This window comes from Teleopsis dalmanni, chromosome 2 (genome assembly GCF_002237135.1).
Source record: "Teleopsis dalmanni isolate 2A chromosome 2, ASM223713v2, whole genome shotgun sequence".
NCBI classification, from domain to species: Eukaryota; Metazoa; Arthropoda; class Insecta; order Diptera; family Diopsidae; genus Teleopsis; species Teleopsis dalmanni.
Genome location: NC_051847.1, coordinates 114,479,464 through 114,501,701, shown reverse-complemented (window position 1 = coordinate 114,501,701; position 22,238 = coordinate 114,479,464). Strand labels below are relative to the sequence as shown.

General features: G+C 30.4%; 2 protein-coding genes across 2 annotated transcripts in view; one reads left to right on the top strand and one right to left on the bottom strand.

Annotated features, from left to right (window-relative positions):
• The window catches only part of LOC119675516 (chloride channel protein 2-like), a gene marked incomplete at its 5' end in the record, with an annotated part of 23,821 nt that extends 5,742 nt beyond the window's left edge, over window positions 1–18,079 (bottom strand). The window contains 12 exon segments of the mRNA XM_038086723.1: window positions 3,569–3,843; window positions 3,914–4,147; window positions 8,331–8,772; window positions 8,841–9,493; window positions 9,561–9,795; window positions 11,381–11,482; window positions 11,556–11,766; window positions 11,851–12,007; window positions 12,147–12,280; window positions 15,422–15,550; window positions 15,643–15,808; window positions 17,972–18,079. Of these exon segments, the coding sequence (XP_037942651.1) occupies window positions 3,569–3,843; window positions 3,914–4,147; window positions 8,331–8,772; window positions 8,841–9,493; window positions 9,561–9,795; window positions 11,381–11,482; window positions 11,556–11,766; window positions 11,851–12,007; window positions 12,147–12,280; window positions 15,422–15,550; window positions 15,643–15,808; window positions 17,972–18,079 (2,846 nt within the window).
• Window positions 18,080–21,525: 3,446 nt separating this feature from the next.
• Window positions 21,526–21,924, top strand: LOC119675515. The gene has a single exon (XM_038086722.1). It carries the CDS (start codon window positions 21,526–21,528, stop codon window positions 21,922–21,924), a length of 399 nt encoding a protein of 132 aa, XP_037942650.1.
• Window positions 21,925–22,238: the final 314 nt, after the last annotated feature.

Here is a 22,238-nt window from a genome sequence, read left to right as displayed (position 1 = left end):
GGCTATAATAAAAACGCCATTAACAGAATAAACTAAACACCGCTGCATAAGTTAAATTTAAAATATTTTAGTCTTCAAATTATAGTATCACGGCATATCAAATTTTCAAATGCAAAAACAGACAGATGTCCTGTGATAAACTGTTTATGATAGAACTTAAAATGCATTTAAAATTTCTTTTATATGTTTACATATATATAATATCGTAAGTGCATGATTGCATATATTCAATTTGATGTGTAGAATAGTTTTGCATACTTTTTTGATAATAGTTGATGGATGTTGATGTTAATAATTACAGAATTACAATGAAATTTTTATGTGAAAAAGAGAGGCACTTGTTTATTGAAATTATTTTCATATGGTCTTAACAATACTTTTTCTATTTACTACTTAGTGTTAATTTATCCAGCAACTTTTCATATTATCGGTTAACCAACACATACATAAAATACACATTGTACAAAAAATCCTTATAAGATTAAACTAATATTCTTTGTTGAAATTGTAAAAAATTTAATGCTAATATGTTTAGTTTGTATCATCTATAAAAAGTAACTATTTTTATACATAAAGTATCTTATATTTATATCATATCGAAAGTCGATTGAACTTTGTTAAAAGTAACAAGATATTTATTTAAAGAAACTATGAAATTATAATATAATGATAAAAATATTTTATTTCAATCAGGTATTGATTTATTAATCAACTTTGAAGTACGAATGTTTATAATTAATAGAAAAGTGTAAAAGCAATTTCTCTAAATATTGAGAATAAAAATTATTATTATCAGAAGTCATATAAAAATATGTAATATTTCATGTAACAAGGATCTAACAGACGAGATCAGTTTATGCGGTGTATACATCTAAGTATCTTTCTGTAATGATAAGTTGATTGATGAAGTAATACAAAACATATATTAAAGAAAAAACCATTGTCTCATATAAATAATTGAAATCGAATGCTAAACATTGTTAGTAGTTGAAGTGCAATATTTTATGTAGTATATCTACTAAGTCTGATTAGTTTTCGATGCGATTATAAATGAAAAAACTGTTTAATTCTTATTTTGCTATATTTTCGAAATTAATTTCTTGCACTTGAAAATTTTAGTGGTTTATTATGTGATATTAAATTGTAAAATTATGTATAAATTTTAATCTAACAACTATATGAAGAATTGCTGCAGCTTGGAACAAATTCTCCATAGTTTGCAGATCTAACTATATAAATACCTAAAAACAAAACGTACTGTTAAAATGTGCCATCATAATTTTCTTCATCTAAAAATGCATTTTATTTTAGTAAAATATTTACAGAAAAGACAATGCTCAAGTGTGTAAAAGAAATTTCAAAATATTTCATAATTAAATGAAAAGAGAAATATTTAACTTTTCTTTGGTAGGAATAGTTTAGAGCAAATAACGATTTATTTCTAAAATTATTTTCACTATGAAACCGAAACCCCATTAATTTTTAAGATAAACAAAAATCCTCAATGTTCACTACTTTTTCCATTTTTAAAACAATACAAAATAATAAATAAAAGAACAGAACAATGTAGAAGAAATGTAATTACTTAGCAATCCCTACTTATTTAAGCATAAAATGAAAAAAAAAAAATCAATAACCGATAAAGATTTTAAATTTTGTAAGAGAATAAATATCGAAAAGTATATATTTATACAATATTTGACAAAAAAAAAGTCTTCTCATCAAGTTTTTATCTACAGCATTCTTTAACATCGTTAAGTTGCTCTCGCACTTTTTAAATGTATGTTTCATTATAATATTAAGTTAAACATTTATTAACTTTTAATTAACAAATATGTGTGAGTGAGTATTTGGTTTTTATTTGTTTGAAGTCAACTTAAGTTAATTAAAAACGAATAAAATAAATTTGTATCTTAAAGATGCAAAGTGTAAAACGAAAAATACTTTTGTTAAAAACATTGGGGTTTTTGTCACCTAAATTGGAGTGATTATGAGTTTAAAACGAAAAGTTAATACGAGAATATAAAAATATATATAAATTATAAAAAGGAGAATGTTTTTAAAGTTTAAGCAACTGATAAATCTAAAAAAAGTTATTGTTTTATACATTTCAGCAGAAACAAACAGAGAGTAAATAAAATGCAGAGAATGCAAAAAAACTTTAAATAAAATGTGTTTTCAATTTAATATATATATTTTTTTTAATTTTTGTAGTTCATTTTTCGAAAGTCTTCTAAAAGGATATGTAAGGAGCGTATATCGCCCTTTATATATCGGAAAACAAGGAGCTGTAATCTGTTAGAATATTATTTTATTTATATATTTATTTATTATATATTCTCAACAGGAACAATGGCACCATTTTTCTACTTAATCTTTATTTTTTAGATTGTTCAACATACTGACTTAGTCCTTTAGTTGGTTCAATATTTGGAATCCTAAAAAAATTTGAGATTACGAATGGCCACAAGATTCCAACAAGATTCGGCACTGGTTTTGGTCTCATAAAACTTCTGTGAACCACGAATGGTTAAAAAATTATGTTCCACACTTCATTTCGTTCACATAATGGCTTTCGAACTCGACAGATGCAAATTCAATGTACTTTTCCATCTGGGCTATATTGGAGAGCAAAAAGTGAGGTTTAAAAATATGCCAGCATGGATGGATGCGCTGAAAAAAGCCATTGTTCAGAAATGAACCAAAATATCGAAAGATCACATTCGTGAAGCATGAAACTCATTCTTTAACCGTTTGAAAGCCATAGTCAAGGTGAAGGCAAAAAGTGGTCATCTCGAGCTAGAGTGAATGGATTCTGAAAATTTGGTTATTTCCACAAATTTTTGTAATTTAAATTAATAAAAAATAATTTCACACAAAAAAGATATGGTCGTTTGATAAGCATCATAACACTTCAATCGCCTTACCCTATATGTTATTACACATTTTATATTGTCACCATATATATGAGATTTCAATTTTGATTCAAAGTTTTTTATAAAGGTAGTTAAGGGTAATTAAGCTTCGGCAAATCTAAAGCTAGCATTGTATATTATTATTTATCATAATATATAACATATAAAATTTTGAAGCTAATGTCGGATACTATAATACTATTCTTTTTTAGTGGTTTTTGGGGAAATGAATAGAAGAAAATATATTTTAATTCGAATAAAATCGTTTATTTTTGTGACTGATTTAATATTAAGGCGTTGCTTATTACATTTTGACTATATACATATTTTCGGGGACTTTATTTCCTCAGAAGTATAAATTATATAAAACTAAATATAACAATTACTGACTTATAATACAAAATTTCTGAATAAACTATTCAAACAATGAAATATTGTCTAAAACATAATGCATGAAATATTAAATTATTTAATAATAATTACAATATATTAAATATCTACATATAAAAATTTATTTTAATTTTATAGTATAGAAAAAATAACAATTCAGAATACACAATAATTAAAAGTAGTTGATCTATGCTATTATATTAAACTTTGGATGAGGTTCGTGGTTTACGATAATAAAATAGTTATGGCATCAATTAGATCACTTATTACTGGTTTCATTGCTTTCGCAAGTAATTTGATTTGTTGCTTGGGGCTGCTCTTGTTGCTGTGTTTGAGTCTTAATATTCTCCATTTCAATATCAGAACAATTGTCGGAATTCGATAATGCCGAATCCATTGAAGTAACAGTAGTGTTCACTTGCTTGTCACTTGTAGCGTCGGGAAGCAAGGGTTTCTCGATTATGGGTTTTTCTTCAACTTTAATTTGGTTTTGTACAACAAAATTATTACTATTGATGTCTTCAATTGCTTTGCGCAACTGGAAAATATGAGAAAATATTTATAGTTGTTGGTAAATCTTTTACATAGCGTTAAATATAATATATTACCTCTTTCAGACCAACCACACCCACAAGGCGACCAATTTTTGTGACATAGGCATGATTTATTCCCACCATGGAGAATAAAGAGTGCACCTTAAGTATCGAAGTACGTTCGACCAATTGAAATGGTGATGGATCGATGTGTATATTTGCTTTTTCGAGATCAATAGGTTTTAACATTTCTTCCATTTCCCATTTTTTCTGATCTTCGGGTGACATGTCGATAACCCGTTCACGTGGCTAAAGTAATAATACATTTATTTATAAAATTAAATATAATCTATGTGGTAATAAATATTAATATTATATTTAAAAATAAATTAAATCGATGATCATTAAAATTTGACGATAATCACTAAAAGTCTGATAATCTCTAACATATATTGTGAATATAGAGTTTGAACCACTTGTGAATATACTGAGAATTTGCTGAACTTTTGTTTTGTGAATTTGAACAAGTAAATTGTAAAATTATGTGAATTATATGCAGAATTGCTACAGTTTGTAACAAATTCTCCATAGGTTGCAAATTTAACTATATAAAGACCTAGCTGACGATTTTGCTCTGCTTTCTATTGATCGTAATGAAAAGGAATCAATTAAAATTCTTCAACTTGCTGTAAGTAATACCTTCATCTCGAAGAACCAGTGGCGATCAAAGTTCAACAATATAAAATCGGTACACATTTATTTTACTAATAAAAAGTTTTCCCCCTGTAAGCTAAATTGATTCTAAAATTGACTCGAAATACCAAATGTTTATACGACAAAACATATATTAAGGTTTGGTTAACTCTTGCTAGTCTATTTTGTGTGTCATATTGACTACCGTACTCATTTGAATTATATGTAGCTATAATAGTTATATCCTAAGCAATATCTGAGCCTATCTAAGCCTTAATATAAGTAAAATACAATACTAATATACCGTTTGTCATTAAATATCATGTGACCTTTTGCAAAGTAAAATAGTAAAATGGTAAGCGCTTTATTAATTTATTTATATTCGAAGCCGTTGTTTCCCTACAAGATATACAGAAAGTGTTCAATTTTAATAACATTCTGATATACATATGTATGTACATACATATGTAAGTATAAATTAGTTTTTAGTGTGTACTTTTTCTAATATTATACGCACATACCATATGTAGTTAATTTTGAATAATTATGGGGTTAACAAATTTTTATGACCATCAAATACATAAGCTACAATACATTATACATTATTATTATATATTTTTATTTTACTAGTAACAGGTATATTTACAATAAATTAAAAAATTGTTTTTTATCCTTTTCCTTTATAAATACCACATACCAATGTTACAGATTTTGTCTTTCTTAACCTTGACGCCTACGGAATTTTTGTTGTGGAAAAATGAATTTAATAAATAAAAAGAAAAGAGAAAGAATACAATATATAAATTTCATTTCCATTTAATACCGTTTAAAGAAAACAGAACCCAATTTAAAAATGAAACAACAAACAATCACAAAACAAAACGAACAAGGAAACATAATGCAAACTACTGTACTTACCTCACTTAAGTTATTCGTTAATTTATCATCGATATTAGTAAGTATATCTTCGTCGACCTCCTTTGCCAGAGTGTGCAGTTTAAAAAAGAAATACACAATAGAGAATATACTTACACAATGCGGAATATTCTTGAAATTTTAATAGAGTGCAAAATGTATCTAATTTCAACAAGGAAGCTTATTGTTGTAACCGAACAAACAAATTTAACAAATTTTTGCTTTTATAGAAAAGTCATGCTATCTTTAGTCTACTTGCACTGGTATTATCTAAAAAAATGTTGGTTGATTTGTAGCAGTAGTCTTAAGATAATACCTAGCTGAAGATTAAATAGGTAGGGAGGAGCTCTGTAAAAACCGCGTCAGATTATGTCAGTCGGTTTGCGATTACTCTTGCCACACTGTATTACATGACATGACATGTAACTAAAACTAATGTACCTTTGATTTGCTACCAAGCATTTTGATGTCTCATCTATACTTTAGTATGAATTGCGATAATAATTGCATTTTTAATTGATTTTAATAGTTTGTTAATTACCTATTAAGAATTTTTTCGATAGATAGTAGTGTACTACAACAACAAAAAATATTTTATATTATTTTAATTATTTGAATTTTTGTTGGCTGACCATACAGCTGTTTGGAGTATTGCCAAATACCTATCACCATTCTTGTATTTAATTATTCGTAAATAACTTTCTTTTTTTGAGACTGCAAGTACCAGGAATCGAACTCGTACCCATCCCAATTTGAAGCTCAGAGTCAGCGCACTTTAACCAACTGACACAAAGCCGTACTTGACTTTTATGTTCGCACATTTTTCTGGAGTTTTGTTAATTTGCTGTGAAAGTTTTATTAACAAATTCATTTGCTGCGTTTATATTAGATAATCAATCATAGAATAATTGAATTAATTAACTATATTTTTTATTTTTAATTGTTGAATTTCAGTTAATTACCCATCCGAGTAGATAATTCTTTATTATAGAGGTTAAGGCTTGAATAAAAATGGTAGGCTATCGAGATGGCAAAGATTTCTGTGGAAGTACTGTGAACAAATTATTAAATAGTGTAGGTATTTTTTTTTAACTCCTCTTACATGAATTCTAGAATCTGAGTACCTATTTAAGCTTCAACAACAACCAAATCTCATTTAACCTTTATGTGCTCGGGATATTTTTCCTACGTTGCCGGTCGGAAGTCTACATTTGTAGCAAGCAAGTATGTTATGAAGAAATCTAGACCAACATATTAAAAAAACACTTTTAGGCAGATTATTTTACTTTTACAGACAATTGTACATATTTATTATGAAAATTATTATACAAAATTTGGGTAAAAAAGATTTTAAGTAGCTTTTGAGGAACAACATTCACAAAAAGAATATGTAACTGTTTATACGTCACACACTGGTTTGTATGCACCAACTGCAAATATTTCGCGTAGTTTTCCTGGCTTTTTAGTTTGTTCTTCTCAAAATTTATTCAAGTATCGAATACGGGACCAACAGTAGTGTCATGAAACACATTGTGAGCAGTAGTGCGACCTACTTGATTAGGTATAGTTTTGAACCAGACAGTATTATCTCTTGACACAAATGTATCAAGATGCTGCATAACGACCGATGTCTCTTTGACATTCATCACATAATCAAAATTTATTTATGCGATCTAAACCATAAAATCATGCATATAAGTACAAATATGCAGCAGAAGTATGTACAAGTAAACAGAGAATAAAATAAATTACAAAGGAACATGTTTCTGCATGTTGGAACTAAAAAATATTGAGTTACATAGGTATTTAATATGAATTTTAATATAAATTATATGGTGACTACAAATGTAGACTACCGGCCAGGAGGTGATCATTTTGAAAAGTTGGGTCTAGGGCTTAAATAAATTATTGTTTTGATGTTGTTAAGTTTAAAATTAACTTAAAATTGATTTTTAGGAAACTACTAAAAATCTCGCACCCTGTCGTTGTGCAAAATTCGTTTTTATAAGACTTTTTCGCACAAAATGCTACAAATGTAGACTACCGAGCACATAAAGGTTAAACTGTTTTGACATCATATAAAAGAATAAGAGAAAAAATTTTACTGTAATATTTTAACATGTTTTTGAATTTCAAAGATTTAGTTTATTAAGACGCTGAATGCTGAGTTTAGTGTGAATGTAAATAAATAGTAAGAGCAGCTCAAAATTGAGTGTATTTTTATAATAATATTTGAAACTCTTTAATCAAGTTGCACAAACAATATGACATAGATATCAAAGCCGCTTAAGTAGACACTGACTTCTGTGCTAATACCTATCCTGGATCCATCTGCATGTATCCAGTATCTATCTCTGAGTGAATCAAAATATTTCAGTCCAATTTAATTAAATGATGCCAAATTAATGCCATAACTAGATTTATGTATCAAAATAATCTTCCTTATTAAAAGATATTTTACTGAATTAACAAATCCCTACCATTTTGTTCGACTTAACGCTCTCCGGTGTGTTGGGAGGTCCTTTCTTGAAAAGAATGAAAAAAATTTGTTTCACATAAACAAATGTATAGAGAATATGATTTACGAGTAGTTATGATTTGAAGAGCAAACAATAAATTAGATGTGTGATAGATGGATTCTGAAGATTAAATTTTTTTTATAAATTTATTTAATCCTCTATTTTGCATGATTATTATTAGTTTAAAAATTACCATATTTTCCTCAAGCGAGTTTTCCGTAAACTTATAATGTAAAAAAACCATAATTATACATATTAAAACATTCATAAAAAACAAAGGACAAAAACATGTAACATATAATTATTAACATACCATATGAATAGTAGTATAGATAAAATATTATGTGAATCGCAATTGTACTTACTAGCTGAACTTTCTTTGAAATACCAGGTGTACTGGGTGCACGTTGAACTTGTACTTCATTTACACTTAAACTTGGTGTAATTGTACCCGCTTCCGGATCAGGTTGTACATCTTGTAGCGTTGAAGATTTTTTAAATATAGCTTCAAAAGCTGAGCGTATCCGATATTCTGTACCTGTATGAATAGTGGTATATGGTGTAATGGTTGGGCTAGGTGCAGTCGGTGTGAATGCTTTTAAGTTAAAGGAGTTTGTCTTTTTTAAAATGGATTTTCGAGGTGCTAATGTATTATTTAAAGTTTCTTGACGTTTTTTTGGTGGTAACATTTCGTCGTTAGCAATTTGACGTAAGCTTAAAATATCTGGTGCTGGCAATACTTCAAATCGTGAAGGTCTACGCATTTTTAACTCCACTTCCAGTTTTTTCTTTTCCTCCTCTCTTGCTCTATATCAAATATATAACGACTATATTAACGACTTTTTTAGTTATAACATTATTGAGTTTCCATTTACCTCTCTTCAGCTTCCTTTTGCCATTTTTGTGCTACTTCCATTCGTTTTTCTCGCCCTATATGCTTTTCAATCATCTTAATAAGTTCATAACGTTGCACTGAACCAAGTAATATCATGTTGTCTGGAGTATCAACTAGTGGTAAGGAACGAAGTGTTTTATTAGCTTTGAGTACCTCTTTAAGTTTTAAATATGAAATGCCATGCCATATATATTTAACGTCGCGTACCATAAAATCTTCTACATATATACTGTACATTCCCGACGATGATGGCAATAAATCGGGTAAATACGGTAATTTCTTAATTAATATAATACTGTCGTACATTGAAGGCTGCAATAATGCAGCAACTGCATTGGATACTAGTACTGCAATCATCACAGGAACTACATGTGTGATCTGTCCGGTCATTTCGAATACAATGACGGCAACTGAAACTGAGTGGGTAACCGCGCCAGAAAACGCAGCAGCGCCCACTACTGCATACCCACCTGGTATTATGGGTGAAATCCTTCCACCATATCTTACACCATTTGGAAACCATAAATGAATAGTTTCACCGATTAAACGACCAATACTGGCACCAATTTTAAATACGGGTATAAAACTACCGGATGGAACTGGTATTGTAGAAGCCATAATGGAAAAGAAAAACTACAAAAATAAAGTTGTGAATGTTGTGTATATCGCATCTAATAAAAAATAAGTTTATTTCACTTACAGTGAAAAGTGCGTAACAAGCCAAATTGATGAAAACATTTGAATAATTTGTGACCCAATGCATGACAATAGCTGCTTGGTCTACTGTTAAATCATCTCGGGACCAAGTGAAATTACTAAATAATTGGGTCACTTGTTCGTGAGTACTAAGTTCTCCTGCAATAAATTGGCCAGTACCCAGAGGAAATGAAATTGTGGACACTAATAAAGCCATAAATCCTGGGTATAAAAATCGACTAAACAGTGAAATAAAAATAAAAATAATTTAGATTATCATGAGTCAAAAAGTAAAAATATAATTATTAGGTACGGATAAATTTCTTTACATATTGCTGTTTTAAATTCATAATATAGAAATTAGAAGTTTTATAATTCAATTTATAACATTGCATTTCTGAGGAAAATAAACCCCACCTACACTCTAATGCATTATTTAACAGTTGTGTCGTATGAGCCAATCTGTATGGCATGTCTATTCAGAAGACAGCTTCTTTTAATGGAAGAATTGTATTTCACCAACTTGATTTACGTTAACTTGATTGAATATTTACCAAGTCTAGATTTTTTGCGATTTTTTATGTAGTATTTAGTACGTTTAGCCAATTTCTTCTGGCCATAATAATATATGTATATAACAACTTGAATATGAGAAATAGGTTGATTAGTAATAGTAGTTCTACTTTATTGGAATTAAGAATTATTTACATGTAGAATTATAGCTTATATTTTTATAACAGAAAACACAGAGGGGTTTTCTTAAGTTCATGATTTTATGTCATCTGTTTTCGCAAGTTATATTATTTATTTTAAAATAGTAGATACCAGGGGCAAAAAAAATTGATAAAATCAATTTTAATTTCGGAATTTTAATTTTAGAATTTCAGTCTTGAATACAATAGATCCACTTTGTAAGATAATCCTTAAATTTGAGTTTTTTTAGGATTGCAATTTCGAGACTAACTGCATTATTTATCTTCTAATAATTACCCAACGACCTTCCTTTAAAAAATTTTTTGAAACTACCACAAATCATATGATACTGGTATCTTCTTATTTCTTGTAACATTGAAGAGCGCGTCAAAATTCAAAACTTTTATTCGTTACTTTCTATATTCATATCATCTAGAAGTATGAACGATATGTCGTCAATTTATAGTGCAAATATCGTGTTTTTGCACAGACCAAACCCATTAATCCATATAGTTTGCATATCCTTTTTTCCAAACTAGGGTGTAATATATGTTTGCTAAAGTTATTTGGGGTAATTTTGTTTTGAAAGGATTATTGAAACATGTTTCAAACTGAGGGCACACATTTTTCAAAAATTTAATTGTGGTTCTGTTTATACCAGATATTTTTCTTTTATTTTTGTACATCTTGTCGCAACAGTTTATTGTTACTTCCTGATACTGTTTGGTTCAGTTGCATAGAGCAATGCATGGCACTTTGCGATGGTTCCCTCCGAGAGATTTCAAATTAAAACTTGCATATTCTTTAATAATTTAATGTTAATGCGAATAAGAATTGAGATTTGAAGTATGATACGAGTATGTATGAGAATATTCGACTTTATGAGGATAATTCACATTTTCGGAAAAAATTAAGACATCCGTTACAACCCTAGAATATAGGCAGTTCTTAAGAATGGCTTAATGTGTTTTTTACTAGAATAAAGCTACTTGAAATCGTAATTTAGTTATATATTACGTGTATAAATATACTAATATAATCGTATATAAACATAATTGCTTTTTTGGAATAATTAATTCCAAGAGGATGTGCATATCAGTATTAGAAGTTTAGGGTTGTATACATACTTACTTTTTCTGAAGGAACTTATTCATTTTTTTATTTGAGCGCATGAAAATTACATATCTGCGATGAACCCACACATAAGATGCACCGCCTATCCCACAAACTACTCTGTAAATTTTAAGAATATTCTAAATTATTATTTATAATCGATAAGTTAATAAATATAATAATGAAGACTTACCCCATTAAAGCGAATACAACTAACTCTTGTGGGTCGAATGGAAATTCCGTTGTAAAATTTGTTAAGAATAAGGCACGTACGGTATCAACATTTTGAAACCATACCGCTAACAGTCTGAATACTGTAGCACCACAAACGGCGGCAAAAAACCCACGCCAGTAATTGCGTACAGCAAAATAAGTTGTTGTCACCTCTATGCTAAATAGTACACCTGTGGTTTATACAAATGATATTTATACCATATATACGCTACTACTATAATATAATATACACAAAGATATAGAAATACACTTACCACCGACGGGTGCAGCGAAACATGATCCCACACCGACAGCGCACGCTGCTGCCAACATTTCTGAATTACGTGACTCATTTTCGTAGATGCCTTGGAATGATGTGACAAGTTTACTCAATAATTGTGCTACAATACTTGCTATATGAACGAAAGGACCCTAAAGTGTATATAAAATCAATTATTATACACATAAATCTAGTAATACTGGGAACTAAATAATGTATGTTAAGACTTTTGGATTTCACAAACATTTCCGTTAGTATATTCCAATATATAATTAATTTTTTTATACTTACTTCCTTTCCTAATGGCATACCACTGCCCAAAGTTGCCGTTAAACCAACAACCTTGGCCACTAATGTCTTAAATGTAAGATATTCTTTGAGTGCAACGCCGCGGAGAATTGTTTTCATTTCAGGTATACCGGAACCTAGAGATACACTTTCATTTTAGATATATTAAATATAGATTGGGTACAAGGTGTAGGTAATTATACATGCGAATAGATTATTAGTTAATTGATAAATCAAGAAGAAAAATAGAAGATTAAGCATTTCAATATATTTGAACATTATAAGTGTGTTAATTTCACATGCAAATATTTATATTATAAGTAATTGGAATCCTCTAAGAACGTAAACTTTTTCAATTCACTCTATCATTATATTAAAATTAAGATAAAATGTAACCGTTTAAGTTTATATAAACAATATTTACAATGAGGAAGTTCTTCTTCTTATTGTTTCGTCAAATTTTTTTTATATTTTTCGTTATTATTTACGCTTTGAAAGAAACTTTTTGGATCATATCGATTTGATTGAAATCACTGCACGAAAAATTATGGAATCTATATAGGTATACGGATTGTTGTATTATATATAATAAACGAAAAGATTTATTTCATAAACCTTATAATCCATGTGAATCCAATGGCAAATTTGAGGAATTTTGCCATTTCGTACTTTTGCTACTATTAACTGGAACTTTGAGTTTTGTTTATTTTAAAATATATATTTGAGTCTAGGGAAATAATATATTGATTGTGGAAGTGGGGGAGTGAAAGGGTTAGTTATAAAATTAATGTAAAGTCAAATTTACACATCAATTCATATGCAGTATGTCATTTTTGATGTTTTAATTACTTTAGAGAATAACGTTGATTTTTTTTTTATCAGTATTATAATAATGAGTTTTCTATTTATAACTATTTAATATTAACAAATTAATATTTTTTCGGAAATCTATTTCATTTATTGAAATGAAAACCTTTTGCTTATCATATCAAATGCCAAGTTTGTTGTATCTAAGACAACATTGCGATACAGTTGTAAGTGAAGGAAATGATCAAATTTATTATTATCATTACTTAATATTTAAATATTCAAAAATAAAAGAAATAACAATATATTTCAACCTTAACTAATAGTAATCCAGTAAAATAAAATTTAACATATATAAAATATCAAAAGAATTTATAGATATCGTATAGTTACCCCAAAACATGTTAGTGGTATCTAGAAAATCCGTTTTATGAGAACCAAATTTATTATGAATATTTAAAATTTTTATATTCGTTACTTACATAGTATCAGTGAGTCGTAGTATCTTAATGCTGACTTATATGAAAAACTTGGGAGTTTTAAATATCATTTTTAAAAAAATATATTTGACATTTTTCAGAAAACCGTATTTATTTCGAAGTTTGAAACCATTCGTTCCACCATATTTAATATTGGTAGGTTAATGTGTCATTATCTAGGTAACATGTATAACAAAGAAACTTTATATCTGTTCTGCTTTTGGGAGGCATTATCAAAATTCTGGTTAATACCTTATATTCTATATATTAACTCACCTTTTATTTATTTTTATGACGAATAGGTTTTAAAATGTCATTTTTTTTTTGGAAGCATTATCGAAATTCTAGTTAATACCCTATAAAATCATATTCTCAACATTTATTTACTTCTATGATGAGTAGATTTTAAACTGTCATTTTGCACAAGCTAAATGAGCTTAAGCTTCACTGTTTTCTAATAAATGAATATTAAAAGTGCGACATTTTTAAAGTTTCTCAACAGGAATTATTCAGGTTGAACTATCTTAGACTTATATAACTAACCTAAGTTAGATACATAAGGTATATACGTGGTCCATTCTGTAGTTGTACAAAAACGCTGGATTTTAAATCAATGTATAAGTTAGATTGATTATAATGGGGAACATGTAAAAAATTTTTCTTGAACACGAACTGAAGAGACTTAGGCTGGAGCAGAGCCCTTGTATGGTATATTAGTCTAATCAAATTGTAATGAAAGTAAACCTTAATTTATTTATAAGGCTAGTACAAGTAGATTTAATTATAATAAACAGTTAGTTATTAGATAGTATTTTTAGCTGCATATCTGTATATATTTCCTCTATATCCATTTATAGTAAACTTCTATTATCAGAAGAAGGTAGAGAAACAGGGAAAGAGAATCAGACCGTTTGACAAAAACGTAGTGTATACAATGCTACATTTATACAATAATATACATATATATAAAGTGTTAAATATATGTTTTCACATATATGTTTTGTGGGATGTTATGCAGAAAGTCACGGGCTTGTAAAAATTTCCTCTTTTGGGTTATGACGAAAATGCATGTTATGCAGAGTGTCACAGAAATTGTTAACATTTATTATTGCACAACACTGTTTTGACTAAGTGACGAAGCATAGATAGTCGTCTCGTCTCGTCTCGTCTCGTCTCTAGTAAACAATTTTGAATCGACATTTTGTTTTTTCTCTCACTCTCAATTCAATAATTTGCATTGAAAACAACAATTTTGATTTTGACGAGCCCATGACTTTCTGCATAACATGCGCTTATGTAATTGGAATGGCGCCTTTTTTATATATTCAAAAAAAATTTAATGATGGATTCCTGATTCATATATTAACACATATCAAAATAATCTTTTGCGGTCAAAATTATAGCTAAAAATCGTAAAAGCCTGTTCAAAATTATTCAAATATTAGTTTGGAATTTTTTTTAGAGGTATAAATTATTAGTGAGTTATTTGAACAAACATTAAACCATTGAAGTAAAGTAAGCAAGTAAAAAAATTAATTTAGGGAATATAATGCAATGAAGAATATTAAAATAATTTCTATACAGTTATAATATATATACATATGTACATATATATATATATATTCTATATATTATATATATTCTATATATATTCTTAGTTTTCATAAGGTATTACATTGTTATAATTGGATATACAAAGTGAAGTGAGTTATTATATATACATATATGATTGGTTTCTAAAATTAAATACTAAATAATAACAACTTTACTTCAATGTGTTTTTTATGCAATACTAAGCGAAATAGTAATAAACTACATGGTAAATAGAATGAAATTCAATCATTTCGACAATTTAGTTACAACAAAATAGAAATTAAAGGGTATTAAATATATGTTGATATGTTAAAACGAAAACATAGAATTATGCTTTGTTTACATAGAGAAACACGATATATTTACAGAGAATATTCCATATTTTGAACTTGAACTTACCTATACTTTGTGGCGCTATGAGATGTACAAATCCGGCTGAGAATAAAATTAAACAAACTGGTAACGAGACCCAGGCAAAATATTGTGTGAGTGGTTGTGAGGTTAAATCGCGATATAACCATATACGTGCTAATAAATTACGATTGAAATATTATATATTTAAAATATCAAAAATTAAATGTGCTTTTATATATAACAAGAGGATGAATTATTATATTTACCATTTGTACAGATTGATATGCCTTTATCCATGATAAATGAAAGAAATGCCATTATTACACCTAATAATGCCAAAAATACCCAATCTTCTCCTAGCCGTGCAAATGTATGCTTCCACACCCATGATAGAACCTTCAATAGACGCGATGAACGTTTACCTAATAGTTCCTGAAATGATTTCCCACCACTGCTGCTTTATAATCAATTTGTTTATATCATATTAGAAAAAATAAAGAAAAGAAAATTTAACAAAAACAAGCAAATGCAAACTATAATCGAAAGCGTAATTTTTGTTGTATCTATATATTTATTTGTTATTAAAAATTTGGCATTAGGAATCAAGAATAAAGACTGTAACAATTATACACAATAATAAGTTCATTTACCCAAAGGTTTCTTGATTGGAATAAAGTCTGAATTGGTGAAACTATGTTGCAATCATTTAAAAAATCAAATTACCAAGTTAACAGCAATTTGCTAATTGCAAATCAAAAAACTTGCAAATCTTCGCAATACAAAATTGACCAGAAATAATTCGCGATATCAGCTAACATAACTACCAGAGATTCTGTAGGAACACATATGGTATAAATAAAAGTTCGTTAGCAAAAATTTAGTATTATTCGGACATTTAAAAATATTAAAGTGTTTGGCAACGATTTATTCAAAAGTTGTGGCGACTATATACCACCCATCAATAATGAATAAGAAAGGTAGATAATAAAGAGATAGACTTTATAGTGGTTTGCGTTTCAAGCACATTAGGTCTGTTCCACGAGCCACGAGCTTCCACGAGCTTCCACGAGCTAACTTTGAGTAACACTGTGTATATGTAAGTACGCTATATAAGTGTGTTTTACTTGAAATTTACTGCGAGCAGCTCGTGGAAGAGACCTATTATTTACCTCAGATGTTTAATGCAGCTTCAAAATTGTTCACTTTCAGAAAATTTATCCATAGTTTAAATCAAATATTCTTATGAAGGAAATTATTAACAGTGACATGCCCTAACTAAGTTAAAACTAAGTTAAAACTAAGTTAAAAAATGTGATTAATATGCTATATAAGGGACTTCAATTTCATATTAAACAAAATGAAATTTCTTCACAATAAATTCAGTATACAACATGATATGTCCTTGTATAATTAATTTTCAATCTTCTAATGGATAATATTCTGCCGCATATTACCATAAATAGGTAATATAGTATCCATAGAAATAATCTGCAACTATAATATGAATTCTTCTACATTTTCAGCTTCATACGTCTGAAATTTTAGATAAATTCTGAGAAGCAAGAATGAGTGCAATGTGCAACAGTAGCTATCTCAACGGTATAAAAGAAGAATTATTATCAAAAAACTTTACATTAAAAATAATAATTTGACTTAAGAAATATGAATGGAAGTTTAGTCAAATATCTGTCGCTATAAAACTACGTTTGTTCAGTTTCATTTGATGCGTACAAAGCATGGCAAAATATATTAGAGCAAAAAAAAATAGATTGAATTGGACATATTCTTGATTGGACGAATACATTAGCCTAAACATGGCGTCGAACTGCATAATTCTAGTTAACAAATATAAAGAGTCAAAAGTCATATTCTTATCGATTCCAGGCAATGAGAACAAAATAATATTATCATTATCATCAATTTAGTTTGTGATTTTTATCCCACATATGTATTTTCATATTTTTTTGATATATATAGATATATATATATATATATATATATATATATATATATATTATATATATATATTCAAATATTGATATTAATATTCATGTGTTTACACTGATATAGAGATACTTTAATCAGTGATGCAATGGATATATAAAAAAAACGCAGAACAAATATTTGTCTTCGATTATAGTGATGCATACATTTAAATATGACAAAAGTAAATATTACAGTGACATAGATATGAAAGAGGTGCTTATATTCTTATGGGAGCAAAAATAAAATTATAAGAAGTACAGTGTAGGTATTATGTCTAATGCGAGTATAAATTGAAAATGTCAACAATTGTTTTTGTGGGCATTTTGCCAAATAAAATTGTTTCTAGACAATAATAATTACCAGAGATAAACAAGCAGAATCAACAAATAATTATAAAAAAATAGAATGCTTTACAATATTTTCTACTTATACGTATGTATAAGAATTTTCAAATGAATTTTTTGTATTAAATTTTTAATAAAAATTTCGAACTTTACCTTAAAAATTGTTTACACAGTTTTTGCATTAAAACATTAAAAATAAAGAAGTCGATATTTACAGATAACCGTAACAAAGGGAGTAAGGAATAGAATGTTATTCTGGTCTTACCTTATTTCTTTGCTTGTCTTCCTGTTTTCGACGCTTCTCGAGTAGTTTAAGCTTTCTGGCTTCATCTTTAGCGAATTCTCCTAAATCTTTGGTATAACGGCCATACATCTGAAAATAAAATCAAAAATTTAAATAATGTTTAATTAGATAACAAATTGGATTGGCTTGGAAGTTATGAGATATTTTTAATTAAATTAAATTGTTTAAATTAAAATCAATATAAAATTGTGTGAGAAAAATAAGCATTAATAATTTGGTTCAAATCGCTTTAAAAGTACCCATATACGAGAATCAATATTTATTATTTGAGCCTAATAATGAAAAAATACTAAGTTGTCGTTGAAAATTGCTTTATTCTTTCTCGAAGTATTCTTCTTACGATTAATACAGTTTTACACGCGTTCGAATCATTTCTTATAGCATTTTTTTCAATCTTCTTCAGACACCTCTAAAACATGCTTTTCAATTGAAACAACAACTTCTATACAGCGATTGAAACATCAAATCGATTTTTTGAATGTTCAAATAGTAGGTTGGTAGATGAGATGTGTGAGCACTCGCATTGTCTTGTTGGAGATGGAGAATAATTCGTCAACGCTTGTTTGTTTTCTGTATTTCACTGAGGACTTCCGGTAAACAAATGGTTGTATACCATTTGGATTTAACCGTTTTACGTTCCTGTAATGCTATAGTTGCCACATGATCCGAAAAACTAACAAACCATTTATGTCAGTTAGGTGGCCACAAGCCGTCACATTTCCTACGAATGATGCGGAATTTGTCCAGTGGCACCATGAACGATGGCGCAATCAAACAATTGTGGTTGGATCGTCTGCCTGAAGCTGTACGAGCGGTCGTGTCCATTTCTGAGGTTGATTTGTATAAATGTACACAACAAGCAGATTTAATGGTGGAAATTGGAAATTACAATTCTGACGTGCATACCAGTGCGAGAAATGTAGGTGACAATTCAACTGTATGTTCTTCCTTTGATGCCAGGCATTTAGTGATTGCTGTGGAAGAACTTAGCAAGCAGTTACGAGAGAACAAAGAACCGCAACACCACATCCGCTCACGACGTAGATCAAACACACCGGCACGAACACAACATTCACGAACACGTCCGGTAAACCTGGTATCTAAATATCCAGTGCGTTTCTACCATCATCGTTTGGGCACAAGTGCACGGAAGTGTGCCAAGCCCTGCAGCTTCACAACTACGGAAAACTAAATTCCGCTTCGTCACCGGCGGTTGGCGAAGCAAACAGTTATTACAAATACAGCCGATTATATGTTTCAGATCCCTCGACACAATTGAAATTCCTTGTCGACACAGGTGCAGATTTTTCAATTCTACCCGTTTCGATCTTCGGCAGAACTAAGCCGACAGCATCTGCCAAACTCTTGTATGCAGCAAACGGAACTTCAATACAAAAATACGGAAATAAATTGATGACGTTAAATCTTGGCCTGCGGCGCAAACTCGATTGGGAGTTTGTCGTAGCCGATGTATGCAAACCTATACTAGGAGCCGACTTTCTGCAATATTACGGTCAGGTTATAGATTTGCAGCGTAAACTTCTCGTTGACAGTAAAACATGAAAGTTCATTGTGCAACAGCGTTACATATGCCAGAGTCAGCCGTTTCGAAAATTATTAGAAGAGTTCAAAGATCTAACAATACCAACATCATATAACAAGTCTGGGTCAGTAAGAACCACGGTGCAGCATCACATCGTTACCACGGGAGAACCAGTCTATGCACATCCCAGGCGGCTCAATCCACAAAGTTTGCAAGCAGCAAAAAATGAGTTCCAGTATATGCTTGATCAAGGTATATGCACTTCTTCAAAAAGCGAATGGGCCAATCCGTTACATATGGTGGAGAAGGAGAATGGTACTTGGAGGCCGTGCGGAGATTACAGACGACTCAATGCACAGACAGTTCCAGATCGTTACCCGATACCGCACATTCAAGAATTACTCAGAATTTGAGTGGCAAAGCTATCTTCACCATACTTGACTTGAAACGAGCTAATTTCAGTATACCCATAGCACCTGAGAACAGGAAGAAGACTGCTATAATAACACCATTTGGGTTGTTCGAGGTTAATGTGGTGACATTCGGGCTGTGCAATGCGGCTCTGCATCGCGTCTAAGAATGAAGCCGAACACATTCAACACATACGCACAGTGTTTTAGCGTTGACACCAATACGGTCTAAAACTCAACATTACCAAGTGCGTCTTTGCGCAGACAGAAGTTACCTTTCTCGGTCACAATATTGATCAAAATGGCATTCGTCCGCCAAAAGAAAGGGTTGAAGCAATTCTCAATTGTTCGAAGCCAAGCAGTGCGCAAGAAATCGGAAAAATGACAAAACGCCGATTAAGTGGACAAAAGAAGCCGAATCAGCATTGGTTGATTATAGAAAACGCTTGCAGGAACTGAACGGTTTTGACTGATCATAAACCCATAATTTTCGCATTTCAGCAAAATCCTGAAAAAGTATCGCCCAGACAACTCCGTCATTTGGGTTACATAGGTCAATTTACTACTGATATCAGACATTTCCCCGAAAAAGATAACAGCGTAGCTGATTTCCTATCACGTATTGACAAAATACAGGGAGAAAAGCAGATTGATTTTGAGCAGTTAGCAAAAAGCCAGCGAAATGACCTGGAGCTACAACAACTCTTATCACAGGCTAAGACTTCGCTTCAACTAAAATTGGTGCATCTACCTAGTTCATCGAATCTCATTGCGTGCGATTTCTCAACAAATCATGCGCGACCGTGAATAACAGATGAATTTCGTAGGCAAGTTTTTTACACCATACATAATTTAGGCCAACCATCTGTAGCAAGGACACAGCAAAACTGATCAGTGAATGTAGTGTGGGATGTAGAGATGTAGTGAAAATGGTAAAAACATGTCCACAATGCCAGCGAGCTTAAATAGGTAGACACAACAAAACAGTACTCGGAACCTTCAAGGCACCTGACCGGCGATTTGCAGCAGTACACGTTGATATCGTGGGGCCATTACCATCATCAGACGGATACAGCTACTGCCTGACATGCATAGATCGATTTACCCGATGGCCTCTTGATATTCCCATTATAGACATTCATGCAGACACAGTAGCTGCGGCGTTCATCACGAGATGGGTTTCACACTATGGCGTTCCTTCAGACATCACTACAGATCAGGGCAGGCAGTTCGAATCAAAGCTATTCGCTGAGCTTATGCAGTTGATTGGCGCGATTGGCGTAGATGTTCTACGTACAAGTTCGCGACATCCACAATCGAACGGAATTCTGGAACGATTCCACAGAACATTAAAAGCCGCACTGAAATGTAAGTCGAACCAAAGGTGAACAGATGAATTACCACTGATATTGCTAGCTTTACGGAGTGTATTCAAAGACGACATCCAAGCTAGTCCAGCAGAAATGGTATACGGCACGTCTTTTAAATTTCCAGGAGAATTCTTTGAGAAGACGTCTCACATCGGTTGTGACTCCGAATTTGCAACGTTTCTTAGAGAGACCATGGATCAATTACGTCCGGTTCCAGGTTCAAATCATGCAAAAGCGAAAACGTTCGTACAACGAGACCTGCAGACGTGTTCACATGTGTTCCTAAGGGATGATAACGTACGACCCCTCTTGAAATCACCTTATGATGGACCATTCAAAGTGATACGGCGTGATCGTAAACTTATTACTATTTTAATCAAAGACCGACCTGTTCAAGTGAGCATTGATAGAGTAAAGGCAGCTTATTTGTTGAATGAAGAAATCGAACCAAGCACGCAGTTGTCACGGTCTACTCCATTTCAGTCAAGCCCAGGTGCACAATCTGTACGAAGACCTCAGCAGGAGTTCAACTCTGGTCGCAGCACATCTAGTGGCAGAGTTATTCGATTACCTATCAGATTTATGACATAGAATCAAGTGTGTATAACGTGGCATAGTTTCTACTCAACCACTGGTGGGTAAGTGATGTGGCGTTCATGTGGCATTATTTAAAAAGAGAAGTTTACTTTGAAAACTTGAAGTTGACAATCAAATTTTCATGCATATACATTTTGATTATTATCAAACTCAGTTGTTATGCCCGCGTCAATCTTTCAGAAATTTATTTAAATATAATAATCGACCGTTAGAAGTTCTAAAGACAATATAAAAAGTTCTAAAGACTGCAAGGGAATTAAAAATTTGGATAATAAAGTTTTACTATTACTTTCATATTTTTTTGTTGT